General features: G+C 39.7%; 1 protein-coding gene across 1 annotated transcript in view; it reads left to right on the top strand.

Annotated features, from left to right (window-relative positions):
- Positions 1–16,031, top strand: part of CFAP47 (cilia and flagella associated protein 47) — a 627,152-nt gene that overhangs the window by 116,017 nt on the left and 495,104 nt on the right. Inside the window, exons 28-30 of the mRNA XM_077807214.1 lie at positions 7,807–7,941; positions 12,365–12,581; positions 13,465–13,671. Of these exons, the coding sequence (XP_077663340.1) occupies positions 7,807–7,941; positions 12,365–12,581; positions 13,465–13,671 (559 nt within the window). The remainder of the gene's footprint in view (positions 1–7,806; positions 7,942–12,364; positions 12,582–13,464; positions 13,672–16,031) is intronic.

Genomic DNA, 16,031 nt, shown 5'->3' with positions numbered 1-16,031 from the left:
AGATTAACAAGAGCAGGTTGCTAATTCTAGGAAAAACAAAATAACATGATCTGTGTCTGTGATTTTTTTTGGGACCATTCAGCGCTATTCATTTGTGTTAGGGCTGTCAAGTGATTAAAAAAATTAATCATGATTAGTTGTGCAATTAAAAAAATTAATTGGGATTTGCACAATTAGTTGTGCTGTTAAACAACAATAGAATACCATTTATTTAAATATTTTTGGATGTTTTCTACATTTTCAAATATGTTGATTTTCAATTACAACACAGAATATATTGGCTGGGAATGGTGAACCGTGGCCAGTGGGAGCTGTGTGCGGCCGTGCAAATATAAATAAATGGTCTGGAGGCCAGTGGATTATCCTGACAGGCTGCAGGTCACCCACCACTGCTCTGAAGTTTTACATTATTTTGTTTTTGAGTGCAGTTATTTTACAAAAAGATAAATAAAATCAACATTTGTAAATTGCACTTTAATGGTAGAGATTGCACTACAGTACTTGTATGAGATGAACTGAAAAATACTATTTCTTTTATCAATTTTACAGTGTAAATATTTGTAATCAAAATCATAGTATAAAGTGAGCACTGTACACTTTGTATTCTGTGTTGTAATTAAAATCAATATATTTGAAAATGTAGAAAACATTCAAAAATATTTAATACATTTCAATTGGTATTCCATTGTTTAACAGTGCAATTAAAACTGCGATTAATCACGATTAATTTTTTTGAGTTAATTGCGTGCGTTAACTGCGATTAATTGACAACCCTAATTTGTATCTGTAGTTTTTCTTATCCTGATGGAAGTTTGAAGCTGAATCAGATAGAATTGAGTAAAACCTCAAAAATGATCCCAGTAAGGAGGATACTCAGTTGCCCATAGGACTCAACTGATGATCAGAATTTATTCACATGCCTTGGAATCCTGCAAGAATCTGGAATAAGTAGCTGCATGGACCCTACAGAGTCTTCAGTGACTGCAGATTTTGTTTTCCTTTATGAGACTAGAAGGGAGCTCTGTTAGATCTGAAAAGCTGTTTTCCCCTGGGCTTGAGGGGGGTTGAACTCGGGCTGCTGTATTCATTCCTTGTAGCCACTTTGTTCCCACCTAAGTATCGGTGGCCTGTAGAACCTTTAGAAAGGTGACTAGCTTAATGGGAAGAGAGATGAGGCCCTTTGCCAGGTCCTTAAACCCATTTATGGGCTGCTGCTTGTCTTTCCCAGTGATGACTGCTAATGCGTAAGCCCCAAGGCATAGCTCTGTCAAAAGAGATCACTTGCAGCGGCTCACCAGAGCCCAGCACTATCACTCCTGTTACGAATTACACCTGGTAGGACACGCACACAAGTGCTACGAATTACACCTGGTAGGACACGCACACAAGTGCTACGAATTACACCTGGTAGGACACGCACACAAGTGCTATGAATTACACCTGGTAGGACACGCACACAAGTGCTACGAATTACACCTGATAGGACACGCACACAAATGCTGCGAATTATACCTGATAGGACACGCACACCAGTGCTGCGAATTATACCTGATAGGTCACGCACAGTTCGAATCTAGGCTGAGGCACAGAAACAAAGTCCACAACTGCAGAGTTCCCAAAAGACACTAAGTTTATTACGCTCGAGCGTGGTGCCCCCCTGCTAGCCAGGAGGGGACCCTGAATGCAGATTATACAAAGGTTATATACCTTTTAGCAAAGCATGTTGCCCTCGTGCATCGGAAACCTTAGCCAATAAACAAACCCTTGTCTTATCTACCACCTATCCCTGCTTGGTGCATTCCTCGTGCTATACCAGTATGTTAATTACACAGCATGGTCCTAAAGCCATGCATCAGTAACTTTTATTATCAGGATGGGAGGCCTCACATCAAGGCCAAGAGACAGGGAGTTAGAGACTGACAAAAAACAGATACTGGGAGACAAGGCAGGCTGGAGACAAGGAGGAGGATTTTCACAGGGATTCAATATCTAAGGATTACTCCTCCTGATGTATGATGTGCTGGCATTTAAACAATGGTGGGCCCCAAACCAAAATGGAGTCACATGTGCTAACTTTTCCTTAACACTCCACAACAGCCATCCTTCAAAGCTGCCTATTTCAACCAGGCAAATTGTGTGTGCCTAAATCTGGTCCCACATGATCGGGCCATCCGGTCAGGGACACAGCAAAATGTGTCCCTGTGAGAATGTGTAAAATGACATTATTTGAAGGCCTAATAAACACCTGCAACCACAGGCTAGTGACATTTTTAATCCACAGTGATAATTGCCATGTGTTACTCTGCCAGTTGATCCCCTGGACAGACAGTACTGAATGCCTTTTCACTGGACATTGTACACTGGTTTCCATACAGTTATCCTGTCTGTTAAACAATCATTGCACAGGAGTCCTCAGCATTTTTCTTTGATAAGAGGAAACAAGGTGCAGGATTTCGAAGAGCTGTGTTCTAATGCTGCAGAATTTCACAACTGGCAATGTTATATCCCGGAGGTCCCATGTGACAACCACTTTATAATAGCTCTTCAATATAAAGTTTTTACATAATTAGTACGAAACTCTTCTTTCATACTTATTCACACTTGGAGTAAAAAAAATGCACAAAATATTGCTTATAAACAAATTATATGCGATAAAGATGTCATTACAATGAAATTATACAATATATTAAAATGAATGCATTCAGTAGCATTTTAAAACTATTTATTTATGAACAGGTTTTTTAACAGGTTTACAAAGCCTTGTCATGTAAATACAAGAAACTAAACAATAATTACAGCAGTGAGCTTGTGTTTAAAGAGACATTATACATAAATATGGTCATCAGATCTCTCTATTTGACAAGGTATTAGCATATTACACAGTGAGCATACTTGTATGGCATTTATCTTCTTTTGATTTTTGTTAAATGGAATGAAATTTCTTATTACACATATTTAACAGATCTGGCATGTCTATCAAATGTTACTATTAAAAAAAAAATTGGACACGTGTGCTCGTGTTTTTGCAGGTGAATGTGCTTTGTTTGAGTACTGAGTAAAGGTTAGCCAAATATCTAAGTATCTTTTTGGCCTCTGTTTATTTTTCTGGGCATGTAAATGGGGTGTGCATTTTACCATAACTACCCATGGTTTTTTTAGCCATTCTTCTACAGTTGGACTATATTTTCTTTTTCCAATGAAAGGCTATCAATAGCCAAGCAGTTACTAACAGATGACAGATTAATTCTTCATTTTCTTTTCATAGAATCAGAGAAATGGAGGGCTAGAAGGGTCCTTGGGAGGTCATCAAGTCCAGTCCATGGTTCTGAGGCAGGATTGAGTAAACCTAGACCATCCTTGACAGATGTTTGTCCAACCCGTTCTTAAAAAATTTCAATGATGGGAATTTCACAGCCTCCCTTGGAAGCCTATTCCAGTGCTTAACTACCCTTATTGTTAAAAAGTTTTTCCTATTATCTAACCTAAATCTCCCTTGCTGTAGATGAAGCCCATTACTTCTTGTCCTACCTTTAGTGGATATGAGACCACTGATGATCGTGGTCCTGTTTATAACAGCCCTTGCCATATCAGAAGACTGTTCTCGGGTCCCCCACTTCAATCTTCTTTTCTCAAGAATAACATACCCATTTTTCAACCTTTCCTCATATGTCAGGTTTTCTAAACATTTCATCATTTTTATTGCTGTTATCTGGGCTCTCTCCAGTTTGCCTACATCTTTCTTAAAATGTGGAACCCAGAAGTGGACACAGTACTCCAGCTGAGGCCTCACTAATGCCAAATAGAGCAGGACAATTACCTCCCATGTTTTACACATACCACTGCTGTTAGTGCACCCCAGAATGATGCATCCATCTGCATCACATAGATGACTCATACTCAGTCAGTGATCCACTATAACCCCAGACTCTTAGCAGCAGCACTACCAGCTAACCAGCTATTTCCCATTTTATAGTTCTGCATTTGATTTTATCTTCTGAAGTAAAGTACTTTTCACTTGCCTTTGTTGAATTTCATCTTGTGGATTTCAGTCCAATACTTCAGTCTGTTAAGAAGCAAGGGCTTAAACTGCAGCAAAGGAGGTTCAGATTGGACATTAGAAAAAACTTCCTAACTGGAAGTTAGGAATAAATTGCTTAGGGAGGTTGTGAATCTCCATCATTGGAGATTCTTAAGAGCAGGTTAGACAAAAACTTGTCAGGGATGGTCTAGATCGGGGCGGGGATTTTTTTTGGCCCAAGGGCCACAGTTTAAGCCCTTGCTTCTTGTCCTATCCTCAGAGGTTAAGAATTTTTTTTCTTCCTCCTCCTTGTAACGGCCTTTTACATACTTGAAAACTGTTGTCATGTCCCCTCTCAGTCTTCTCTTTTCCAGACTAAACAAACCCATTTTTTTCAATCTCCCCTCATAGGTCATGTTTTCCAGACCTTTAATAATTTTTATCACTCTTCTCTGGACTCTCTCGAATTTGTCCCCATCCATCCTGAAATGTGGCGCCCTGAACTGGACACAATACCCCAGTTGAGACCTAATCAGCGCAGAGTAGAACGGAAGAATTACTTATCGTGTCTTGCTTACAACACTCCTACTAATACATCCCAGAAGGATGTTTGCTTTTTTTGCAACAGCCTTACACTGTTGACTCATATTTAGCTTGTGATCCACTATGACCCCCAGATTCCTTTCTGCGGTACTCCTTCCTAGGCAATCATTTCCCATTTTGTATGTGTGCAACTGATTGTTCTTTCCTAAATGGAATACTTTGCATTTGTCCTTATTGAATTTTATCCTATTTACTTCAAACTGTTCCTCCAGTTTGTCCAGATCATTTTGAATTTTAATCCTATCCTCCAAAGCACTTGCAACCCCTCCCAGCTTGGTATCGTCCGCAAACTTTGTAAGTGTGCTCTCTATGCCATTATCAAAATCATTGATGAAGATATTGACCAGAACCAGACCCAGAACGATCCCTGCAGGACCCCACTTGTTATGCCCTTCCAGCATGACTGTGAACCACTGATAACTACCCTCTGGGAATGGTTTTCCAACCAGTTCTGCACCCACCTTATAGTAGCTGTATCTAGGTTGCATTTCCCTAGTTTGTTTATGAGAAGGTCATGTGAGACAGCATCAAAAGCTTTAGTAAAGTCTTTACCTTGAGACTGTTCAAAGAGGCAGTAAAACATTTGTCTCCATGGATGCCCATGGATCTTTTACTCCAAAAATTCCAGTGGAATACAGCAGACCTCCATCATACTTTGTCCAAAATAACCAAAAACATCTCACATAAGTATCCAAAGTACCCTCCATTTAAACTTCAGAAAAACAAAAGTGTGGAAAGGCAGGGGGAGAGGTGGAAAGAAACCAATTAAGCCTGTCAGGTCAGTTTAAAGTATAGGCTACCAGCAGCAAATGAAGTAAACCGAGGAAAAGAAGACGGAAAAGAAGAAAAGGATATAGTTCGTTCTGAGCCAAGAGTAGGCTCCCTGGGTTGAAACAGTTGGGAACCCTTACCCCAGGTTCTCATTCTGGCTCTGGGAGAAGAGTGGGGGTTGTTACCTGCTCCTGCAAAGCCTGCCATTTTGCACTCTGAAACTTTTTTTTCTTCCCCTTCTTTCTCTCCACTCCCTCAGGACCAAGTCCCAGCTCCAGTCTCTAAAGGTAGTCTGTTAACTCTGCTTTTGACTTGAAACCCTGTTGTGCTAAATCATCTTTCACTATCCCTAACTAATTTACAACCCTTCAGCAGCCCTTGCTGAAGCAGCACCAAACTTGAAAGATTACTGGCAGCTTCCCATAATGCTGCCCTTACTTCAAACCTCTCACAAGCAGACTGAAGTGCCTCCTTTCCCTGGAAGGCATTCAGTCCCCATGGGCAGGGACCTTCTTCCACGACCCATATACCAAGGGCACCCCCCATCCCTCTGGGTCCCCTAAGACTTCCTCCATTTCCTTCTTAATCTCATCCCAGGGTGACCCCTGCACCTGGTATGGGCCCTGGTTCTTCCTTATCCATTTATCCAAAAAATCCTTTACCCTGGCTTGCCAGAACCCGCAACTACCATCATGAGAGTTCGCTATACCCCCTCCAAGTAGCTGCGTGGACAGTTGGGGCGGGGGACTTACAGGCTGCCACTCACCTATCCGATGCAATGCATCCAAGTCACCAGTACCAAGATGTTAGAGGGCTTATTCCTTCACCCACTTACTTCCCTGGTCCTTCTCTCATGAACAGAGAGCAACAATACCCGAAGTCCAAAGGTGCAAACAATTTGATGTTTATTGGGGTAAACTTCCAGCAAGCATGATTCCAGTTTCCTTCCTTTGTGTCCCCCTTTCTAGCTCTGACACCACAGAGCCTTACACCTGTGTCCCTGTTCCCATTCCTGCCCTTAGCCAAACATGATTCCAATTTCCTCACCCCCATTCCTTGTTCCCATTTCCCACACCCACCCACTTCCTGATTGACTGCAAACTATATAGTAAAACTTGAGTTCCGCTTAGCTATACCTTACCCAATCATTTTCCTGAAATTTAACTAACCAATCCTAACATATTGTAACATGATTACGTAACCAATTATATCCCACCACCTTAATTAGTTTACACCCAGCAAAATTAATTATACAGCAGACAGGAACAATCACAGAACCAGACAGAGATTATACAGACAAACAATAGCAAAGTGGGAACTATAATGACAAAACAGTACAGAAGTGAGGATTTCACATCCCAGCTATTGATAGGTGAGTTCTTGCCAGACAGGATGCTATCAAACTAAGTTTCCTTTTACATCTTTTAGGCACTTCCCTTTCTCTGGAGGTGATAGGCACTATCAGGACAGGATTGTATTCCTAACAGCCCAATGGCACCTTATTTCAATGTGACTACTTTGGAATGTGAGGAGGTGACCGGTCGCTTCCTAGCTTATGGCTGCCTCTGTTGCTTAGCCAAAGGCCTTAGCCTAAGAACAGGGCCTCAGACTGTCACAGTAAGAGAAGGCCCTTACACTGGCAGACAGTGATTTTGATTCTTTCTTTTCTACCTCTAACTAGCCAAGTGATAAGAATACACCTAAATTCTTAGAGTATAGGCCTTTACAGACAGGCCTGAATATCTATATCCTAACACTTCATACGTTATCTCAACCTCACCTGCTGGTAATCTTTCACTACTTCCCAATTGCCTGTATCCCTGCTAGTAGCCTCTTTTCCCCCTGCAGCAGTGGAGAGTAAGACTGTACTGAGAAATGGTATCTTTGGATTTTAAAAAAATACTGAGTATTTTCAGAGAACATGGATTACATTTCAGTGTTGTTACTCCTGTGCTCATCTCAACAGATTTGAGGGGTCTGTAGATGCTGCTTTTTAATTTGTTTTGTGAAATGTGTGGGATTGGTAGTGCTTTGAAAAGGCTGACTATGAAACACTGAGACTTACTGAATGAGGAGCTGGAGTCAGACATGCCTTAAAAGGGGACTTGGTTCCTGGCTAAGAGCTTTAGAGTTGGGAATGCTCCTCTGGGGTTTCTTCAGCAGGTGCCCAGACCTGAGAAGTACAGATTATAGCTGGGGGGAAAATTGCACATATTTCTTTCTTCAGTTACTGTTTAGAGAAGTGCCATGTTATCAGCCAAACTGTAAGTGTTACCCGATAAACTGAGCTGCAAAAGAAACCAAGATTTAATAGCAGATAACTGTGTATGTGAACCATTAATACACAGCCAGTAAGATAATGTCTTTTATTGTGCATTTTAATCAAACTTCAGCTCAAAATCTGTATTTTATAGACCATAATGGGATAATCTGCAACAATGGAGAAGCTGTTTTGCATCCCTGTTACACTCCAGGATCACTGTCCCATAGTACTTCTTCCAGTTCCCTCTGTGCAGTCACTAACTCAGCCTATGAAGGCTCTTCTTCAGGTAAAACAGCAATTAATATTTAAAAATATAGATTTCTGTAACAGTATTTCTGCTTATTACTGCCGTGTTTAAATTTTTAAAGAAAAATGTCTTATCTGCTATGCTGGAGGACATGAACACAGAGGGGAATGAACACATGAATGTCTGGAGGACATGAACACAGAGGGGAAATACATATTGGAACTGGAATTAACCAAACTGGTTACACAGTGTGTCTAGGAGTCTCATTCATGCAGCAAACCCCCTTTCCTCCTGTACTGAACTGATTACAGGATAACAGCCTTGTGCCCGACTAGATTGCTGAGGGGGGCAAAAATTAGCTACCATAGTCACTGAGTTTTAACCTTGTGGTGGGTGGACCCAACCTGTGGTTGGATTCTACTGTGCCAATAACTGGTCACAAACTCTGGGCAAGATTATGCTATTCTTACTCATGTAGGGTAATATCATATGACTGGACCCATCCCACTAAAATGAGTGAGACTATTCCAGGAACAAATTAATACTCAGTATGCATAAGAGTGGTGGAATCTGGTCCTTTTTAAGGTGACCATGCTACCATTGTCTAAGGAAGAGAAATTCTGATGGAACTCCCCAATGGAAAGGGAATTTGCAATACAGTAGATCCTCATCACATAGCTAACACAAGGTTTTAAAAAGAGGAATCAGCTGACATGACTATTTCCCTTTTTAAACTGTAAGCAATTATAAAACCAGTTTAGATTGAAAAATCAAAACAAAAACCACACACAATGACTATTAATATCCTGCACAGTAAAAGTCTAAATGGGTTATTCGTAAAAATGTGAAGACCAAAATTATGATGATGATAAAATGCCTTTTAAGAAATGTAAACACTGTAGTAATTAGTGTAGCAAAGACAGTATCTATTGTAGTCTCACAGCAATTAAAGTTGCATCAAAATTTTCTTTTTTGCAAGGCCTGTACCTCAGGGTCTCACCTTTTTTTGGAACTCTTTTTTGTAAACACGCCATGGGAAATTTGAACCAGGTGTCAGACACAAATAAATGTGTGTGGAATGATCTCCAGTATGTATTTTGGGTTGGTATGCTGTTGGTTTCTTAGGAAATTTGGAAAGACTTAAAACATGGGAAAAGCCTGGTTTCCCCTTCCCTTCACCCCCACAATGCATAGTTCCTTCCCCTGCTGCTGCCTGAAACATTGAAACATCAGAGATATTTAGCCACTCATCACTCCCTCCAGTTCATTTATGTACTTGGGAAGGGTCACTGTTGTCCTGGTTGTCATGGCAACACCTGCCTTTAATAATTGATTTCTCTTAGACTCCCATCACATTGTTACAAAGAAGGGTCCCAGGAGGAGCTGTAATGAAAGCAGACAGGGTTTGGTTCAGCTTCTCCTGTGCTCCTTTGGGTTTGTACTGTAAAGGGCACACTGGTTCTTTTCAGAAGGTTATTGTTTACTTTCCTCAAAAAGGATAACATGAAAATAAGCTACAAAATTCCAGCTCTATTCCTTTAGATTGTTTGTTTGTTTATCTGATCCTTCCAAATTTGGGTCTGGTACTTTCTGAATATTCACCTTTTAAAAGAAATAGGAAATTCTAGATCTCTGAGTCATAGTCTTGTGTTACACAATTTAAAAAAAAAAGACACTGAAGTTCCAGTAAAATGTTTTGTTTGAATAGTTTAATTACTTTTCAGTTAACAGGGAGTGGTGTAGTATGGAGTTTCACAAAGACTACAATGACAACAAAATATACATAAATGTGTAAAGGCTTTATTATTTAAAAGTACATATATAAAATATTCTTTCTATTAAAAAAGCAGAGGAAATACATAAACAACTTCATTTAATGTTAGTTAAGATTGCTTTCATCCATAAACTAAACCATAAAAGAGTAGGAAATACAATGTTAAGGATTAAAATGTAGACAAATCAAGCACTCTCAAGTTAGGAAATGCCAGAATGAACATTGTCCATGCAATCTTACTTTGGTCCCTTCATATGTATGCATTAAGATATGGTCTTTAATTATGTGATCCCATACTATTTTTTACACAGAGCACAGGATGGGTGGTACTCTGGGGATGAATTAGGCTGTGTAGTCGTGATGCTTTCTGCGGGTGCCTACGGTTGTGAGACACTTTGTTACCACCTACCCTTAACGTGGGGAAGCCTTGTCTGTGCCTGCTGGGGGACAGCTCCCTGGTCCTACAGGCAACACAAGCACTCCACTGTGCAGATTAGTGCTAGATATGCTTCAACACTTGAGCACTATGAGCATCTCCCTGGAGTGTCCTGCCTCTGTTCTGCTGTACACGCACAGTATTTACAGATTTGCTGCTTTCAAAGAAGCAGTGCACTTCAGCTTACTAGCTTCACCTCAGGCCACTGCTCTATTTAACACACAGCAATTAGATGTGTTTATAGTGAAAACAAACAAAACTCTATTTAACAAAGAGAAGAGATTCAAATCATAGCAAGTAGGTAGAGAGAGAGAATATTGGGCAAAAGATCTATCTGGCTTTAAGATTAAACTTGATAAGTTTATGGAGGAGATGGTATGATGGGATAACACGGTTTTGGTAATTAAATATTCATGGTAAATAGGCCCAATGGCCTGCGATGGGATGTTAGATAGGGTGGGATCTGAGTTACCCAGGAAAGAATTTTCTGTAGTATCTGGCTGGTGAATCTTGCCCATATGCTCAGGGTTTAGCTGATTGCCATATTTGGGGTCGGGAAGGAATTTCCCTCCGGGGCAGATTGGAAGAGGCCCTGGAGGTTTTTCGCCTTCCTCTGTAGCATGGGGCACGGGTCACTTGCTGGAGGATTCTCTGCTCCTTGAAGTCTTTAAACCACAATTTGAGGACTTCAATAGCTCAGACATAGGTGAGAGGTTTTTCGCAGGAGTGGGTGAGTGAAATTCTGTGGCCTGCGTTGTGCAGGAGGTCAGACTAGATGATCATAATGGTCAGTTATGACCTAAATATCTATGGATCTATATATTGGAAACAAATATTTACATATACAATAAAATCATACACTCATTTTAAAACCTAGATGTTTTTAACTAAAGCTCTCCCCAAAGTCCTACTAGCGTTTTTCAGCCAGACCTGGCTGAAATCCATTTTTCATGAGACAAAACATGCTGCCAGCTTATCCCCTACTTAAAGGATACTGTGTGATTCTTTGCAAGCCCTGATATACCATGAGATGCACAATGAGCAGACAGAGAGGTTAGTGTCTAACACCCTCTCCCTGAACAGAATCTGTACAAGGTATGTCACCTCCTGATAACCTGCTTTAATGTCAAGAACTTAATTTTCATTTTAGGTACATAACTTCTTAAATATTATCTGTACATACATTACACAATGATTATGATGACCAGTGGGCTATTGGCTCTCAGTGGAGAACTTACATGCCCCCCTTTGGTGAATTATTGTGCATATAATTGACCAAGAGGATTGCTGTAAAACTCTGTGCCCTCTGCCAGTGGGCACAAAGAGGTTCCTCAGTCACAGTAGTGAAGGAATCTGTTGTTAAGTAGGACCTCTGCCTCATTGTTGCAGAAGTTGGAAGCTATGTAGTGAATGAGGTGGGGGTTTGCAGGAAAAGAAAGAATGGTCTCATGGTTAAGGTATTGGAGACTTTGTGGTACAGTCAGTGGTAGAATCAGAGTTCCTATGTGATGCTGAGCAAGTCACTTGCTCCAGATGTTTCACAGGTAATCACTTCTGCATGTAAGTTGAAGGCTGTATCGCAATACATATGCACAAGGGGGCCAAATTAAGGTTGCATGAGCAATGCATTTTCTAACATCAGAGTGCTTGATTTGACAAACTTCTAATCCTTAACTTTGTATTTCCTAATTTGTTATAGTTTAGGCATATAGTGATAATATGCAATATAGTATTCAACCATATCAGGTTTTTTTGGGAGGTGGGGGCAATGATAATACACAATAAACTGATAGTACCAACAAGCCTCTTCCAATATCAGAGGCTTATACAGTACCTGATAATTTGGACAAAGGTAACTTAGCCAGTTGTGCATTTCTATATCACTGGGGTATGGAACTTGCCTGAACAAGGTTTGTAATCAATCCTTATTGGAACCACTTCTAATAATATCTTGGCAGGATTACTGCCCAGGATTTCATATGCCAAGTTTGAATGATCTGTATTTATCTTTTTCTGATTGTGTAATAACTATTTCTCCTTTTCTAAATAAAAATAGGACCCAGAAATGCAAGGTTTGCTGTTTCCAAAATTTATATCTTGTCACTTGTCAGGAATAATTAATATAAGTAACCGTTCATATGATCCCTGTATTTTATTTCTTTGCTGTCTCAATAAGATTAGTGTTTTAAAAAGTGCTGTTTTTTTACTGGAAAATGGATAAGGAAATTTGGAATACTTTTTGTATTATTCAGAGTTGGAAAATATGCTTGAAAATGAAAGGGTGAAGGATGAAGCTGACAGCCAAAGTCAGGAGAGAGAGAATAAATTTCAACTATCGCTTTTTCCTGACGAAGACCGAGAGGAATACATCTTCTTTCAGAAAGTGATAACTGCGGTTCAGAACTGGTTCACTCTCTTTGGTTGGTCTAAGGGACCTAATCCTATTTCTATTCCCCACTCACTAAGACGGTAATTGTAATTTTTTTCTTAGATGTTTCCTAGGAAAATGCTGCATCATACCAATGTGTGTTCCATCACTAGAAACATTCTTGGATGACCCATGTTTATGACCAAGTTACTTTTAATATGCAACTGACTAATTAAATGGAGAAATCCAAAGATATTTTTAATTAGTCAAACTTTTTATACATTGTAAAACATAAAGGTCTGTTTTTTGTTTTTTCCATTTATAAAATGTTCCCAAACAAGAGGCTCTGAGAGCAAGTACAACATTAAAACCATATACAGTGCTTATTACAGCTGAAATTGAGTCTGATCCCAAAATGAACCCAGTTTCTGACAGTCACCACTATCTCAAGGCAAAGCCATGTAAATGAATAGTTTTGTGCCTTTCCTCCTGCCCACAAGGTCAACAAATCGATTGATGAGCAACAGGGGAAGCAAATTCCAGTATGTAGTGTCTTGTCACCAGTCCCTTGAACCTGATGTCTATCAGCAGTTATATGAATTACCTGAGTTAGTCCTAGCTGTTTGATAGTACTGAAAGAAAAAGGCATTCTCTCATTTGGTTGGTTCCCAAATGTGTAGGTTTTTATACAGGGTGAAAATGAAATTGTATTTGAATTGTACTTGAATGGTAATGGTGACTAGCACAGACTCAGTTTTATTAAATAGTCTAACCAAATCAAAAATCTTACGTTGTCATAACATCTGTACAGAAATCAAGAAGTACTGTATTTTTCACAATCCATTCCTCAGACCTTTCCATAATAGTTTATTAATTAATTCACCACAGTTAATGGTACAATAGTTATTTTTAACTCGTCTGTTTTAATACATTTAAAACAATAAAGAGAAGTTTTTCTCTCCCCCCTCTCCCCCCCGCATTTAGTGATGTGTGTAAAATCCAGATGACTTCATCTGATAAAGTTTTTAAACAAAACCTTGGCAAAGATACGAAGACTGTTTATGACATGCTACTCCATCTGAGCGGACAGTTGCTACCTGGAATTACTTCGAGCCAGTCGTTGCCCTCTGATCCTATTGAACGAGTAGTCCAGCTCCACTGGCAGCATTCTACAATGCTTACTTTCCTCAAGTAAGATAAGGGTTTTTGTTTTGTTTTTTTGCTTATGTTTCCCTGGTTGTGTTTAAGTAGTTTAAATACCTTTCCCAAGGAATAATATGCTTTTTCTTAGTTGTATTTTTACACTGTTTTTTGGTTCATGTGATTAAAAGTGTGATATTTATGATAAATTACAATGAACTTGGTAGTGATGTAATCTCTGAAGCTTGGTGATGGCATGTTATGAAATGTTAAATAACCACTCTAAAGATGAGGAACTAATTTTGTTTCTGACATGACGGTGATATCTGTCATTTTTAAAAAACCTGATCCATCTTTAGAACATTGTCAGGTTATTTCTCCTAGGATGCAGGCCACATCATATCACCCAATTGAAAAATCAATGGAAAGAGGACTGAGAACTTGAAGAGAGGAACTTTATGAAGCTTTCTTCTTATATTCGAGAGAGCACAGATCCTGCGACTTTATGGATAACTTGACTCTCAATCTCATGAATCGCAGAACCAGTGCTACTACTTCATTATGTTGTTGTTTGATGCCTTAGATTAAAACATTTTTGTTAAGAGAATTTGAGGTCGTATCAAATTTTGACGTCAGGATGATCTGAGACGCATATACCACTATGTAGAGTTTGGACACAATGAATGCAAAACATTCTATGAATGCTTTGTGTTTCCTCTTGATTGTTAACAGAAAATAACTCTGCTGCAAGAAAAATAGGCAAGTTCATCCCTGATCCTAAACTAAGACCTATCAATTTACTCCTATAAAGTGAATTAAAGTTATACAGCACATTAATGAAAATGTATAGTGCTTTACTTTGCAATGAGAAGCAGGTTACATAATAAGATAACCTCAGCTGATTACTATTCACAATATTAGAGATGTTGAAACACACTGAAAGGAATTTAAAATGAAAAACCCTGTGAAAATCTCTCTGAACAAGGAGTCAGGAAGCTTTAGTAAACTAGACTTAGAGTTTTTCATCCTCTTCCCAGTAATGCTTCTTTATATTCTAGCCTTTGAGCTAAAGCACAGATTTTTTTTAAAACCAGCAATCAGCTGTTTGTTAGCATAGAGCTACTATATTTACTTACCTTTCCTGTCTTCTTAATCTCTTGGCTCATGAGAGCTGATGAGAGCTAAGCTGCACAGTTGTCTAAGTGGTTGCAAAGTATCCAGGCCTGCACCCGTAAGTGAGATTTCCAGTACTGTAACTGTTGGCAGACAGTAACATCATTAAATTTTAATACTATCGATTCTTGTGATAATTACAGCATTATTTTGGGCTTGGATTCTTCTGGCTCTGACACTGACATGGATGGTTTGTGTTTCGATGCTTCAAGTTAAAGAACAATTCTTGCACTGAAGGCAACCTGCCCAGATTTATACATACTACTCTTAGGATCAAACATAGGATTTTTAGGCCATATTGGTTGAAATGGAAGTTCCTCTCACATAGAAATTGCCCAATATAAATTAATAGAATTGGCTCATTGCCCCAAGGGGTGGGTGTGTGTGTGTGTAGCTTCAGGTGCTTTAATTAATTTATAGCAAACTTTCTTCCCTCTATATATCACAAAATATATATATATAATATTTTGTGATACAGCATGGCCAGAGGGCAGCAGGAGAGTGTTAGAAGGGAGCCTTATTCCCTGTAGAGGGAAGAAAGTTTGCTATACATTAATTAAAGCACCTGAAGCCAGTCACATGATAAAAACTCCCTGCTTCAATCAGACAAGAGGAGGAGTTGAAGCTGAGTGGATTGGTGTTGGAGCAGAGAGCAGTTTGGAGGGAAGCGGAGGAGAATTTGGAGAAGTGCTGTGGTGGGCTAAGAAGACCAAGACGCTAGGTAAGGGGGCACCTGATTTGTGCAGGAAGCCTCACAAGCTGAAGGGCAGGAGAGGGAAGTAGCCCAGGGGAAGGAACCGCTAGTTCTAGTGGTTTACTGTTATCCCTAGGGCCCCTGGGCTGGGACCTGGAGTAGAGGGCGGGCCTCGGTCCCTCCCACTACACTCCCCTCCTCTAGGACACTAATGGGGCAGTTAATACCCCAGTTCAGGGGCAAGAAACGGTGCCCTGAACTCCCCCCCACCAAGAAGAGAAAGCACGAGACCCATCATAGTAGTGCTGGCAATTGGCCACTCTGTGTGTGTGTGTGTGTGTGTGTGTGTGTGTGTGTGTGTGTGTATATATATATATATATATATATATATATAAAAACCTTGAATCAGCCATAAAACTAGATTATAAAGTTACCCTGATTAGAAGTTTTGATAAAGCTGTTCAATTCCAAATGTGATAGCCTTCTGTTTTAGATGGAAGGAAAGGACTTTAAACAATTCTTCCTTTTAAAAGGAAAAGTGTGG

The sequence above is a fragment of the Eretmochelys imbricata genome, chromosome 1, assembly GCF_965152235.1.
Source record: "Eretmochelys imbricata isolate rEreImb1 chromosome 1, rEreImb1.hap1, whole genome shotgun sequence".
In the NCBI taxonomy this organism is placed as follows: Eukaryota; Metazoa; Chordata; order Testudines; family Cheloniidae; genus Eretmochelys; species Eretmochelys imbricata.
This window is presented reverse-complemented; position numbering and strand designations above follow the sequence as displayed.